This window comes from Symphalangus syndactylus, chromosome 11 (genome assembly GCF_028878055.3).
Source record: "Symphalangus syndactylus isolate Jambi chromosome 11, NHGRI_mSymSyn1-v2.1_pri, whole genome shotgun sequence".
NCBI lineage: Eukaryota > Metazoa > Chordata > Mammalia > Primates > Hylobatidae > Symphalangus > Symphalangus syndactylus.
In genome coordinates this window covers 53,943,667-53,957,959 of record NC_072433.2, presented here as the reverse complement: position 1 = coordinate 53,957,959, position 14,293 = coordinate 53,943,667, and the positions used below count along the sequence as shown (strand labels likewise).

The 14,293-nt window shown below is 50.7% G+C and overlaps 1 protein-coding gene, 1 long non-coding RNA gene and 1 other non-coding gene across 13 annotated transcripts in view; 1 reads left to right on the top strand and 2 right to left on the bottom strand.

Annotated features, from left to right (window-relative positions):
* Window positions 1-7,285: 7,285 nt before the first annotated feature.
* LOC129493129 (uncharacterized) lies at window positions 7,286-8,639 on the bottom strand. 2 transcript variants are annotated; one of them, XR_010114228.1, is made up of 3 exons: window positions 8,433-8,638; window positions 7,715-7,897; window positions 7,286-7,510 (listed from the first exon to the last, which is right to left on the bottom strand). It is a non-coding gene; the product is annotated as an uncharacterized lncRNA (long non-coding RNA). The 2 variants fall into 2 exon arrangements; XR_010114229.1 differs by having other exon boundaries at window positions 7,286-7,897; window positions 8,457-8,639.
* SRCAP (Snf2 related CREBBP activator protein) overlaps window positions 7,291-14,293 on the top strand; it is a 42,647-nt gene continuing 35,644 nt past the window's right edge. For 4 of the 10 annotated variants that reach the window (XM_063611924.1, XM_063611918.1, XM_063611919.1 and 1 more), the window contains exons 1-3: window positions 7,291-8,043; window positions 10,559-10,821; window positions 13,989-14,240. In XM_063611924.1, coding sequence (XP_063467994.1) covers window positions 7,557-8,043; window positions 10,559-10,821; window positions 13,989-14,240 — 1,002 coding nt within the window. In that variant the 5' untranslated portion in view covers window positions 7,291-7,556. Of the gene's footprint in view, window positions 8,338-8,727; window positions 8,746-9,406; window positions 9,426-9,538; window positions 9,613-10,099; window positions 10,121-10,558; window positions 10,822-13,988; window positions 14,241-14,293 lie in introns of those variants that run through there. The other 6 variants (XM_055298791.2, XM_055298789.2, XM_063611923.1 and 3 more) reach the window with 6 other exon arrangements.
* Window positions 11,279-11,380, bottom strand: LOC129457886 (U6 spliceosomal RNA). The gene has a single exon (XR_008649429.1). It is a non-coding gene; the product is annotated as a U6 spliceosomal RNA (small nuclear RNA).

Below are 14,293 nucleotides of genomic sequence, written 5' to 3'. Positions count from 1 at the left end.
TACTCAGGAGGCTGAGGCAGGAGGATCACTTGAGCCCATGAATTTGAGGGTAAAGTGAGCTATGATGCCCACCACTGCCCTCCAGCTCCAGCCTCGGCAGAGTAAGACCATCTCTTGGAAAAAAAAAAAGCACAAAAATGAGTCAAGTCCCTCTGGGTTGACAGCAGTCCCTGTGCTATTCTTTTTCAGCTCTGTAACTTCCGACGAGTTACTTAACCATCCTTTTTACCATTTATAAAAGGAGGATGGTAATCTATTTTTTTTTTTTTTTTTTTGAAGCAGAGTTTCACTCTCGTTGCCCAGGCTGGAGTGCAATGGTGCGATCTCAGCTCACCACGACATCTGCCTCCCAGGTTCAAGCAATTCTCTTGCCTCAGCCTCCTGAGTAGCTGGGATTACAGGAATGTGCCACAACGCCCAGCTAATTTTGTATTATCAATAGAGACGGAGTTTCTCCATGTTGGTCAGGCTGGTCTCGAACTCCCGACCTCAGGTGATCCACCCATCTCGGCCTCCCAAAGTGCTGGAATTACAGGTGTGAGCCACCACGCCCGGCTGACAATCTATTTAATATAATTGTGAGAATTAGGTGAGTTCATTCATGTAAATACACAGATTGGTGCTTAGTGCTTGTCATTATTACACTTCTTGAGTGAATTTAACACATAGTAGCCAGGCGCAGTGGCTCACGCATGTAATCCCAGCACTTTGGGAGGCCGAGGCGGGTGGATCACGCGAGGTCGGGAGTTTGAGACCAGCTTGACCAAGATGGCGAAACCCTGTGTCTACTAAAAATACAAACAAACAAAAATATTAGCCAGACATGGTGGTGTGTGCCTGTAACCCCAGCTGCCCCGGAGGCTGAGACAGGGGAATTGCTTAAACCCGGGAGGTGGAGGTTGTGGTGAGCCAAGATCGCACCACTGCACTCCAGCCTGGGCAAGGGAGCGAGACTCCGCCTCAAAAAAAAAAAAAAAAAAAATTAGCACATATGAGTTATTGCTGTCATGCAACATGCAGGCATCAACCAAGCCCAAGGTGTTGATATTTATGATGTGCGTGGCACTGTGGCACTCTCCCAGTGGACATAGATGGGCATGCACTAAAGTGAACAAGACAGAGGTAAACCCAAGGAATTATTTGTAGAGTGCAGAGAAGCAAAAAAAAAAAAAAAAAAAAAAAAAGAAAAGAAAAGAAAAAAAAAAGCACAGACTGTTACAGGAGATATAGTGTAGTCTGAGGGCAGGGAAGGCTTCTGGAAGCAGTGACATTGTCCTAGGACTAAGGATGTGTAGGTTGTAACTGCGTGGAAGGAAAGAGAGAAGCAAGTGTGAGAAAGCCCAGAACAGAGAAAATAACCTGTAGAGAGACAGCGGTGGCTGGAGTGCAGGGCACTGGGAGAGATGAGGCTGGAGAATCTGCCAAGGGCTCATCACGCAGGGCCCAGGGGCCTCGGAAAGGGGTTTCACGGGAGCCATGAAAGGATCTGAAGGAGAGTGACTCTGTCCCATCTGCAGTGAGACAAGTTTCCCCTGGCTGCTGTGTGGAGACATCTTCCGGTCTCCATCCAACTTCCACTTCACCAGAGTGCCCCCTGGTTTAAAAGGGCCCCTCCCCTGCCCCTCTCTACCTGCTTTATAATGTAATTGCCCTCGCCATTCCCTAACATTATGTCACGCTCTCAAATGCTTGTTCTGATTCCCCCACTGCAATGGATACCACACGGGAACTGGGTTTTGGTGGGGCAGGAGGGACTGGCCACAGAAAGATCAATTAGGAGGGTGGTACGGACTGCTTTGGATCCAGATTTTTTACTTGCCAGGGGGGTTAGGAGCACCTGTTGGGATGGAAGAGAGCAGGAGGCAGGAAGACTCAGTTCACCTGGAAACTTCATTTGCATAGCACTTTACATAAGACTGAGAAACATCAACGGTCCATATCAAAGAATGGGACGGGGAAGCTATTGGAGACCATGGTGGTGGTGCTAAAGTTTCTAACCAGCCAGTTCTTGGGGTTATAAATCATCAAGGGCTTAGTATCTCCCATAGAAGTGAAGAGAAACAGATAGAATGGAGAAATGTTTAAGATGTAATGCACAAGACTTGGCGTCTGGATGTGGGGCATGAGGAAAAGGGAAAGTGATGCCTACATTTAGTGGATGGTGCCACCTCCTTAGAGCAGAGGGAGGAGGAGCAAGTTTTGTGGTTCAGATGGTGAGTTCACTTTTTTTTTTGAAATGGAGTCTCACTCTGTTACCAGGCTAGAGTGCAATGGTGTGATCTTGGCTCACTGCAACCTCCGCCTCCCGGGTTCAAGCAATTCTCCTGCCTCAGCCTCTCGAGTAGCTGGGGCTACAGGCACCCGCCAACATGCCCGGCTAATTTTTGTATTTTTAGTAGAGACGGGGTTTCACCATGTTGGCTAGGATGGTCTCGATCTCTTGACCTCGTGATCCACCTGCCTCTGCCTCCCAAAGTGCTGAGATTACAGGCATGAGCCACCGTGCCCAGCCTTGTTTTGCCCAAGCTGGAATGCAGTGGCATGATCTCTACTCATTGCAACCTCTGCTTCCTGGTTCAAGCGATTCTCCTGCCTCGGCCTCCCGAATAGCTGGGATTACAGGCGTGAGCCACCATGCCCAGCTAATTTTGGTATTTTTAGTAGAGACAGGGTTTCACCATGTTGGCCAGGCTGGTCTCGAACTCTTGACCTCAGGCGATCTGCCTGCCTTGGCCTTCCAAAGTGCTGGGATTACAGGCGTGAGCCACCAGCCTGGCTGTGAGTTCACTTTGGATGGAGGAGTCCAAGGTTCCTAGGGAGCCTCCTGCAGGAGGATTCCAGGAGTTAGAGGGTTCTGAGCTGGGGATAGTCCTTGGCTTAAGAGATGGTAGTTGGAATAAACATGGAAATCATGAGAAATTACTGGAGCCTTAGAGATTAATGCCCCTTTTCTTCTCCCGAGATGTCTTTAGGCAAATCACCAGAAATGCTTATATGGGAGTGCTTTCTGGTTACAACCTGGCTTCTCCACCTCACCTAGATGGTTCTGTAACCCCCAGCCACTAATAGCAATGGAAGGTCCATTAAAGGGAGGAGTCCTGGAAGCTGAAGCTTCATTAGTTTTACAGTATCTGCCTCAGCCCTTGAAGACTTGGATGAGAGGAGGCAGTTGAGGCAAGAATCCTTAGCAGCCCCACCAACTGATGGAGGGGTCCAGAAGTGTCCTGTGGGGAGAGGGAGAAGGAAAGGGAGTGGCCAGGGAGGTGGGAGGAGCCTGGGAAAGACTGGAATCAAAGAAGGAACCATGTTTAGAGGATCATCATCATCACTAGCAATCAACGGCCAAGTTCTGCTAATTTTTCCTTTAGTCTCTACCCCCATCTCCACTGCCACCTCCTGGCCAACAGATGCCATTACACACAGGTGACTGCTGGTATCCTCCCAGTCTTCAGCCTTACAGACATATCATGCATCTTGTTACATACATTACCCTTCGTAAAGTGGAACATGGGTCATGCCAATCTTTTTTTTTTTTTTTTTTTGAGACAGAGTCTGGCTCTGTCGCCTGGCTGGAGTGTAGTGGCGCGATCTCAGCTCACTGCAACCTCTGCCTCCCGGGTTCAAGCGATTCTCCTGCCTCAGCCCCCCGAGTAGCTGGGACTACAGGCGGAGGCCACCACGCCTGGCTAATATATATATGTATTTTTTGAGACAGAGTCTTGCTCTGTCGCCCAGGCTAGAGTGCAGTGGCGGCGGCGTGATCTTGGCTCACTGCAACTTCTGCCTCCCGAGTTCAAGCAATTCTTCTGCCTCAGCCTCCGGAGTAGCTGGGAGTACAAGTGCCTGCCACCACGCCCGGCTAATTTTTGTATTTTTAGTAGAGATGGGGTTTCACCATGTTGGCCAGGATGGTCTTGATCTCTTGACCTCATGATCCGCCCGCCTTGGCCTCCCAAAGTGCTGGGATTACAGGCGTCAGCCACTGTGCCCGGCCTGGATCATGCCAATCTTTTGCTTAACAACTTTCAATAGCTCCCTATCACTTCCAAACGAATGCCCCATACCTAGCCTAACATGCTGGGCCCTTAGCCACTTGGAGCCAGGTGATCTCTCCAACAGTGTCTCAACCTGCTCCCTCATAAAGAAGACAAGCTGGGGCTGGGTGTGGTAGCTCACGCCTGTAGTCCCAGCACTTTGGGAGGCTGAGACAGGAGGGTTGCTTGAGGCCAAGAGTTCAAGACCAACCTGGGCAACATAGCAAGACCTCCCACTTTCACTACAAAAAAATAAAAAATAGCTGGGCCTGGTGGTGTGTACCTGTAGTCTCAGCTACTTGGAAGGCTGAGGTTGGAGGATCACCCGAGCCCAGGAAGTTGCGGCTGCAGTGAACTATGATCGCACCACTGCACTCCAGACTGGGCACAAGCTGATTCACTGTCCCCCCTTCCCCGCCCCCCTGCCAACCATCAGCCTTGTGGAGGCTATGTCATCTTCCTGGAGTGCCTGCCTTCATGCCTAAATTTTTCAACGCTCAAATGATACTTCCCTAGGAAGCCTTCCCTGATACCCCGCTGGGTATCCAACCTGACCCTTGGAGAGTTCCTTGACCATCATTCTTTTGAGACACCACAACACTGCCATGCCTTTTACCAAGCTCACAGCTTATCCTGCAATGAGACTAAGTTCTTTTTTTTTTTTTTTTTTTTGAGATGGAGTCTCTCTCTGTCGCCCAGGCTGGAGTGCAGTGGCACTATCTCGGCTCACTGCAAGCTCCGCCTCCCGGGTTCACGCCATTTTCCCCAGTAGCTGGGACTACAGGCGCCCGCCACCATGCCCAGCTAATTTTTTGTATTTTTAGTAGAGACGGGGTTTCACCATGTTAGCCAGGATGGTCTCAATCTCCTGACCTCGTGATCCGCCCACCTCAGCCTCCCAAAGTGATGGGATTACAGGCATGAGCCACCGCGCCCGGCTGAGACTAAGTTCTTAAGAGCAGGGACTGTGCCATCTTCCCTCCTGTCTCTCCCACTGCACGCAGCACAGGGCCAGATAGGAAACAGGCAGAGGAAATGCTGGTTAGGAGAACATGCTCGCTGACACACTTGTGTATGAACAAGAGGTCACAAGTTTAACTGCCTTTAGGTGCCAGATATGACAAATGTGTTAAGTTGCCCGGTGCAAGACAACTGGGAATGGTGGGGCCTACGGCACATTGGAGACGTCATTCTCTTGCCTGAAGTATTTTTTCTTTCCTTTTTTTTTTTTTTTTGAGATGGAGTTTTGCTCTTGTTGCCCAGGCTGGAATGCAATGGCGTGATCTTGGCTCATTGCCATCCCTGCCTCCCAAGTTCAAGCAATTCTCCTGCTTCAGCCTCCTGAGTAGCTGGAATTACAGACATGTGCCACCACGCCTGCCTAATTTTGTATTTTTAGTAGAGATGGGGTTTCCCCATGTTGGTCAGGCTGGTCTCGAACTCCCGACCTCAGGTGATCCACCTGCCTCGGCATCCCAAAGTGTTGGGATTACAGGCGTGAGCCACCGCGCTTGGCTTCCTGAAGTATTAATAATATCCAGAACATTAAAACACTGTGTAAAGCGGCCGGGCGTGGTGACTCAAGCCTGTAGTACCAGCACTTTGGGAGGCTGAGGCAGGCAGATCACCTGAGGTCAGGAGTTTGAGACCAGCCTGGCCAACATGGTGAAACCCCGTCCCTAGGTCAGGCGTGGTAGCTCATGCTTGTAATCCCAGCACTTTGGGAGGCCAAGTCGGGCGGATCACGAGGTCAGGAGATCGAGACCATTCTGGCTAACACGGTGAAACCCCGTCTCTACTAAAAATACAAAAAATTAGCCAGGCTTGGTGGCGGGCGCCTGTAGTCCCAGCTACTCGGGAGGCTGAGGCAGGAGAACGGCATGAAACCGGGAGGTGGAGCTTTCAGTGAGCCAAGATCGAGCCACTGAACTCCAGCCTGGGGGACAGAGCGAGACTCCATCTCAAAAAAAAAAAAAAAAAAGAAACCCCGGCTCTACTAAAAATACAAAAATTAGCTGGGCATGGTGGCCAGCGCCTGTAATCCCAGCTACTTGGGAGGCTGAGACATAAGAATTGCTTGAACCCGGGAGGCGGAGGTTGCAGTGAGCAGAGATCACGCCACTGCACTCCAGCCTGAGGGAGAGAGCAAGACTCTGTCTCTAAAAACAAAAAACAAACTATATAAAGCAGCTGGGGGCGGTGGCTCACACCTGTAGTCCCAGCACTTTCGGAGGCTGAGATAGGTGGATCACCTGAGGTCAGGAGTTTGAGAGCAGCCTGGGCAACATGGTGAAAACCTGTCTCTACCAAAAATAGAAAAATTAGCTGAGTGTGGTGGTGCACACCTGTAATCCCAGCTACTTGGGAGAGTGAGCCATGAGAATTGCTTGAGCTCAGGAGGCAGAGGCTGCAGGGAGCCAAGATTGTGCCATTGCACTCCGGCCTGGGTGACAGAGCGAGACTATCTCAATAAATGAATACATAAATAAATAAACATTATGTAAAGCACATCAGAAGGCTAACCTTGACCTTAAGATCATGGGTGTGAAACACTGAACTATACTGAAATACACTCCACATTTAGGTGGCCCTTTAGAGATTTTTTTTCATAATTTAAAAAATTTTTAATTTACTGTAGAGAGGACGTCTATGTTACCCAGGCTGGTCTTGAGCTCCTGGCCTCAAGTGATCCTCCTGCCTTGGCCTCCCAAAGTGCTGGGGTTACAGGTGTGAGCCACCGCACCTGGCCCTTTAGATCTTTCAAAGCAATTTTACATCAGCAATTCTATCCTCACTTTACAGAGGAAACTGAAGCTCAGAAAGGTGAAGTTAATTGCTCAAGGTCACATAGCAAGGAGTTAATGGCACAAGGCTAGGTCCAATTCATTCAGACTCTGGCCTGGGAATCCCCTCTTCTGGAAGTGATGGGAGGAAGGTCTAGAAAAGATGGGCATCATCCACTTTTCTTTCAACCCAAACTTCATCTGTAAAATGGGACCAACAATCCTCTTCGCAGGGAAGAGCTAAACTGAATGGAGGACGGGGAGCTTCATCAGGGCTTCCTAACCTGGCCTCTTAGCGGGGGCTTAGGTGGTAAAATTTTATGACAGCAAGTGCATTCTTGTGGGTTAGACTGCTTGGCTAGGAATCTTGACTTCAGGATCTGACACTGTGTTTAACGCCTGAGCCTCAATTCGTTTGTAAAATGGAGCATTGTTAGGATTAAAAGAAATAATCAATGCATAAAGTAGTGTCAGTAGAAGGTAGCTGTTATTTATTGTTCTGTTCTGGGGTAAAGGTATCAGATTCTCGAAGGGATTCTTAACCTAGAAAGTTTGCGAACAGATGGCAAAGGTGTTTGAAAGCTATCAGGAAACCATCCTCGCGGAAAACGAAGCAGCGCTACAGAAGTGGGCTGCCATGGGAATCGGGAGGCCCAGGTTCCACTGCTAACTTGCTGCAGCTTACTGGGTGATCTGTAAATAAAAAGGGAGGTGGCGGTGGTCCGAGCTGGCAGCCGCAATGCAGCCCCAGGTAGCTCTAGGTGCAGATGGTAAAGGCGCTCCGAGGAGGGGCGAGCGCGCAGCCTCCGGGAGACTACACCTCCCAGGCTGCCTTGCGCGCCGTGCGGCGCCCTACGCTAGCACGCCAGCCTCCCCGTTCCCCCACCCTCCAGTTACTGTCTCTCGCGAGAAGACGGGCCGCGCCGGCGGTAGCGATTCCGAGCGAGTGGCGGCGGTGGTGGTGCTGGTGGTGGCGGCCGAGACGGCGGCGGCCATTTTGGTGAGGCCTCGGGAGCGGCGGCGGCGGTTCGCTGGGAGTAGCGTCTGCCCTTTTTCCCACCCACCGTCCGCATCTGTGTGCTGCGAGAAGAGGCAGTGCAGACAAGGCGGTCGCAGTAGCCGCAGTCTCCAGGGGAGTTTAAAGGCCGCGAAGGCGGTGGCCAAGAGGGGGCCCTCCCCCCTCCTCGGCGGGAGGGGGGGTGGTGCGCACGCCCCCGAGGACGCAGGTAAGGAGAGGGAGACAAGATGGCGGACGCCCCACAGTTCCCCCCTCCCATGACGGCTGACTGCGCGCGCATCTTTCCGCCACCGCCTCCCCTCCCACCTTCCCGGGGTGCTGCGCGCGCACCCTCAGCCGGGGCCCCGGGGCCGGTGCGCGAGGCTGTCGGCGCGCGCCCATAGAGACAGACTGAGGGGGTCAGGCCGGCCGGCGCTGGGCCCCGGCGTGTCTTCTCTGCCTTCCCGCCCTTCTGCGCACGCGTGCCTGAGCGAGCGAGCGAGCCCTGAGAGGACGGACCCAGGTGCGCTCCTGCCCGCCCACCAACCCAGTCACCCCTCAGGGGCGCGTGGGAAGAGGAAGGGGGGCGTGGGACGAGTAGTCGGGGCGCGCGCCCACCGCATCTAGCCGGGGGACCAGGACCTGGTGGCACGAACCCTCCCTTTTCTCAGTCTTTCGCGGTCGAGTGATGGGGGGGCTCCCTGACAGGCTTGGATGAGGAGCTTCCCAGCCCCGCGACCCTTGTGTGCGTGGGCTCGGGTTCTGGCGGGAGCCCCCGGGCCGTGCGCGCTGCCGGCTCGCTCCGCCTCCAGCCGCGCACGCGCGGGCCCCTCCCCCGCCCGGCGCGCACGTTGGGTGGGGTGGGAGTCTGGAGGGGGCGGGGCTATCTAGGGCTAGTGGCAACTTGGGCAGAGGTCAGGGGTCACGCGAGGTCAGTCCGTCGGGAGGGCTAGGGAGATGGTCACGAAACCTGGAGTCAGGAGTTCAGGCTTGTTGGCTTCTGGTGGGCTCGGGTCTTGGGAAAGTGTGGCGGAGTAGGGAGTGAATCAAAGCCGGCACTGTGGTTTAGGAATTTCCTTAAACACTGGGGAAACATTTCCGGGCCTCCTGCGGGTTCACACTGCCTGTTTCCGGCGCGTGGTTCTTGGCAGTGTGGCCTCTCGCTTTTGACTGCTCCTGAGTCTCCTTTTGCTGTGGTTCTTGGCAGTGCGGCCTCTCCCTTTTGACTGCTCCTGAGTCTCCTTTTGCTGTGGTTTTTGTATTTGGGGAAGTGTCTCAAGGCGCAGGTACGGGATTCACAGCGCCCTGCCCTGAATCCCGGGCGGATTTTCCTGTGACCAGCATGTTTGTTGACTCTTCTCTGGAGTTCCACTCTCATTTCTGCGTTCAGCCCTCACTGGAAAGGCACGCAGGCAGGTAGCACCTTTCTGAGGTTCTGGATGTGACAGCTATTTTTTGCTGTATTTTTTTTTTGTCTTCCATTCTGTGGTTGGAGCCTTTACACTTAAAATTTTTTAACTTTCTTTCTCCACTCCTTTCCTGATCCTGCCCCCAGGCAGGATCGTATGTCCCTTCGGAATTCACAAAACATGATTTGCACTTCCCTGAAATGTGAGCTTTTCCTACTACTGTAGTTTTTCTGTTTCTAGTCTTTTAACTGATTTGGGTATATTTAAACGTCTCAAAAAACTGGAGTAAATAATACGTTTTGGTGGATGTTTCAGGTGTGAATCCCTTCAGTACGGCGGCACCGTGGAAGTGCAGACTTTCACAAGGGGTGTGGTCTCAGCTCACACAGGTGAGGGATCTGCTACCATTTTGTGTGCTGATGCTAATGGGAGAAATGTTTGAGATAATGAAAGCAATTATAGGTCCGTATTGGTGATTTTCACTCTGGAGAAGCATGGGAATGTTTGCATGTGATTTTTCTGTGGAGGGTTTGATTATAGTAGTACAACAACAGAACTGAGGCTGTGGGTTGAGGAAAACATGGTCAACCTGGCTCTGCCAGGAAGAGTAGCAGGTTTTCCATGGTTTTGGCATTAGACTATGTGGATTGAAGTCCTCCTACCACTTTTTTACTGTGTGACCTTCCGCAAATCATAAGGTCTTAATTTCCTAACTTACAAAACAGATTATATTAGAATGTAAGCTCCATTTAGGTCGGGAATCCTTTTTGCATGGCTTTATCTGTTGTGTGCAGGAGGAAGTCAATATTTGTTATGCTGTGAAAAGCGCTTGGTTTTTAAGGTAGCTGTGAGGATTATAGAACACATCAAACAAGTACTAAAAGTATCTCATACATAGTAAGTGCTCAAGAAATGTAACCTGTAATTTCTGTGTTTCTCTTTATTCAGTGTTATTTCTGGTTTTTTTTTTTTTTTTTTGAGACAGAGTCTCGTCACCCAGGCTGGAGTGCAGTGGTGTGATCTCGGCTAACTGCAAGCTCCGCCTCCTGGGTTCACACCATTCCCCTGCCTCAGCCTCCCGAGTAGCTGGGACTACAGGCGCCCGCCACCACGCCCGGCTAATTTTTTGTATTTTTAGTAGAGATGGGGTTTCACTGTGTTAGCCAGAATGGTCTCGATCTCTTGACCTCCTGATCCGCCCGCCTCGGCCTCCCAAAGTGCTGGGATTACAGGCGTGAGCCACCGCACCCGGCCCTATTTCTGGTTTTTTAAAAATACTTTTTCATCCCCTTTAACTGCATTTCTCCTTTTTTTTTTTTTTTTACCCTACTTTAGGTGCTCCAGAGGCTGGTGGACCTGAGCGGAGGCTGGGACGCCCTGGTGGGCCCCGGGCCCTGGAAGGCGGGTCCCGGTGGCCGGTGGCCCAGAATGAGGCCAGCTCCCAGCATGCCCTGCAGCCGGACGCCAGCCCCTCGGCCAGCAGCAGTGGTGATAACGACCCAGTCATTCTTCAGGCATCCAAGGAGGAGCCTGGGAGTGGGACCATGCAGAGCAGCCCCTCCCCTGCTCACCCTCAGCTCCCAGTCCTACAGACACAGGTTTGAAAGTGGGGAGAGTTCCTTCTCTGCTTCTGTTTTGTGGGTTGTTGGGTGTGAGGAAGAAGAAATGGGGCAGGAGAATATTTGTGGAGAGTTTTGGAGAATCTTTGGTGCTCAGGGGGGCTGGGCGGTAGTATGTCAGGTCTGTTGGATACTCACATTCCATGTAACATTAGTGTAATGTTATCTCCAAGAGTGCAAAAGTGCCTCGTTACCTGAAAAAGGTTGAATTAGGCTAGGTTGGAAATGGAGATCGGGGCACCATGCTTCTAAGACCGTACGCTTTGAGAATAGTTTAACTTCTATCAGAACTGGAGTAGGATAAGCCTATGGGTGGTGTGTAGTGTTCATTCGTTTCTCATACCAAGGAAGGGTGTGGGGTAGGAAAAAAAATGGCTTTTAAACACATCTAGGTGTGTGTACAGTCAGCTTTCTTTTTAATTTTTTAAACTTTTTTATAAAAAGGATTTCTTTATTGTGTCATCCTTGCACAGGGGCCATGCTAATGTTTTCTATGCCCTCCCAGTTTTAGTATATGTGGTGCCAAAGTGAGCAGTACAGTAAACTTTTCATGTTTATAAATTTGGTATTTGTAATTTTCCTGAGAAACTGAGGAAATATGTGACATACAGTCTTTTGTCATTTAGCCGAGGTAGGAATTTGAGTGGCGCAGTGTAAGGCTTATGTTCTGGAGTGAATTTGTGAATTCCCTGAGTATCCATATTTCAGTAGGACTTTGTTTTCCATTTTTTTCTTTTTTTCTTTTTCTTTGAGATGGAGTATCTTTCTGTCACCCAGACTGGAATGCAATGGCGCGATCTTGGCTCACTGCAGCCTCCGCCTCTCAAATTCAAACAATTCTCCTGCCTCAGCCTTGCGAGTAGCTGGGATTACAGGCACCCACCATCATGCCTGGCTAATTTTTATATTTTTGTAGAGATGGGGTTTCACTATGTTGGCCAGGCTGGTCTTGAACTCTTGACCTCAGGTGATCCACCCACCTCGGCCTCCCAAAGTATTGGGATTACACTTGTGAGCCACTAGGCCCGGGCTGTTTTCCATTTCTTTCTTTTTTTTTTTTTTTTTTTAAGATGGAGTCTCGCTCTGTCACCAGGCTGAAATGCAGTGGCGTGATCTCAGCTCACTGCAACCTCTGCCTCCCGGGTTCAAACAATTCTCTTGCCTCAGCCTCCTGAGTAGCTGGGACTACAGGTGCGCGCCACCATGCCTGGCTAATTTTTGTGTTTTTAGTAGAGACGGGGTTTCAGCATGTTTGCCAGGATGGTCTTCATCTTTTGACCTCGTGATCCCCGCCCGCCTCAGCCTCTCAAAGTGCTGGCATTACAGGTGTGAACCACTGCGCCTGGCCCAGAGTTTTGCTCTTGTTGCCCAGGCTGGAGTGCAGTGGTGCGATCTTGGCTCACTGCAACCTCCACCTCCTGCGTTCAAGTGATTCTCCTGCCTCAGCCTCTTGAGTAGCTGGGATTACAGGTGTCCGCCACCACGCCCAGCTAATTTTCTGTGTTTTTAGTAGAGATGGGGTTTCACCATGTAGATCAGGCTGGTCTCGAACTCTTGACCTCTGGTAATCCACCCGCCTCGGCCTCCAAAAGTGCTAGGATTACAGGTGTGAGCCACCATGCCCAGCCCTATTTTCCACCCTTCCTTCCTTCCTTCCTTCCTTCCGTCCTTCCATCCTTCCGTCCTTCCTTCCTTCCTTCCTTGGAGTGGAGTGCGATGGCACGATCTCAGCTTACTACAACCTCCGCCTCCTGGTTCAAGCAATTCTCCTGCCTCAGACTCCTAAGTAGCTGGGATTACAGGCTCATGCCACCACACCTGGCTAATTTCTGTATTTTTAGTAGAGACGGGGTTTCACCATGTTGGTCAGGCTGGTCTGGAACTCCTGACCACATGATCCGCCCGCCTCGGCCTCCCAAACTCCACCGAGCCCAGCTTCCATTTCTTAATGCATTTGCAGTACCTTGTAAAGTGACATGTTGGGTGTTTGAGAACAGTGGCTATGCTTCCAGTCCCTGCCTGTCCAGTGAAGAGATTAAGGTGGCTTGGGATTTATGGGTGGCTGTTGAATTTAGTGGTAGCTCACGTTTATTGCATAAGTGAATTTGCCACACTTGTTCTGCAAATGGAGGGAAAATAGAGAGTTGTTTATGTGAATAAAATCACTGAGGCTCTGAAAGGATCAGAATTTGAAATCATATGCTATGTGTGTATATATATATATATATGTATATATATATATATTTTTTTTTTTTCTTTTTTCTTTTCCGAGACAGAGTCTCACCCTGTCATCCAAGCTGGAGTGCAGTGGCGCGACCTCAGCTCACTGCAACCTCTGCCTCCCAGGTTCAAGCGATTCTCGTGCCTCAACCTCCCGAGTAGCTGGGATTACAGGCTCCCACCACCACGTCAAGCTAATTTTTGTATTTTCAGTAGAGACGGGGTTTCACCATGTTGGCCAGGTTGGTCTCAAACTCCTGACCTCAGGTGATCCACCCACCTCAGCCTCCCAAAGTGCTGGGATCACAAGCGTGAGCCATCACCCCTGGCATATATGTATATATATTTTCTTAAGTTTGGGAACTGTGTAAATGTCAGGACATAATTCTTGCATGTCAAGCATCTATAAACTTGGCTCTGCCATCTCAAGTCCCTTATTAAAACTTTATCCCAAGGCCAGGCGTGGTGGCTCACGCTTGTAATCCCAGCACTTTGGGAGGCTGAGGCGGGCGGATCACGAGGTCAGGAGATCGAGACCATGCTGGCTAACACGGTGAAACCCTGTTTCTACTAAAAATACAAAAAATTAGCTGGGCATGGTGGCGGGCGCCTGTAGTCCCAGCTGCTCAGGAGGCTGAGGCAGGAGAATGGCGTGAACCCGGGAGGTGGAGCTTGCAGTGAGCTGAGATCGCACCACTGCACTCCAGCCTGGGCGACAGAGTGAGACTCCTATCTCAAAAAAAAATAAAAAGTAAATAAAATAAAATAAAACTTTATCCCAAACGTTTGTGTTTACGAAAATAAGGTTTATACCTTACTCTACACGGTTTTTTTTTGTGTGTGTGAAGATCGAATGAAATAACGTGCCTAAAACACTGAGCACAGTGCGAAGCCTTTATTTTCTCCATCATTTTCCTCTTTTCTAGATGGTGTCGGACGGCATGACAGGCAGCAATCCTGTGTCCCCTGCCTCATCCAGTTCCCCAGCCTCTAGTGGGGCAGGCGGCATCTCCCCGCAGCACATAGCTCAAGATTCTTCACTAGATGGACCTCCAGGCCCCCCAGATGGTGCCACAGTGCCCCTGGAGGGGTTCAGCTTATCCCAGGCTGCTGACCTGGCTAACAAGGGCCCAAAGTGGGAGAAGAGCCATGCCGAAATCGCAGAACAGGCCAAGCATGTACGTATTAGGAAGGCTCATGAAGATTCTTGGGAGTTATCTTCTCTAAACTC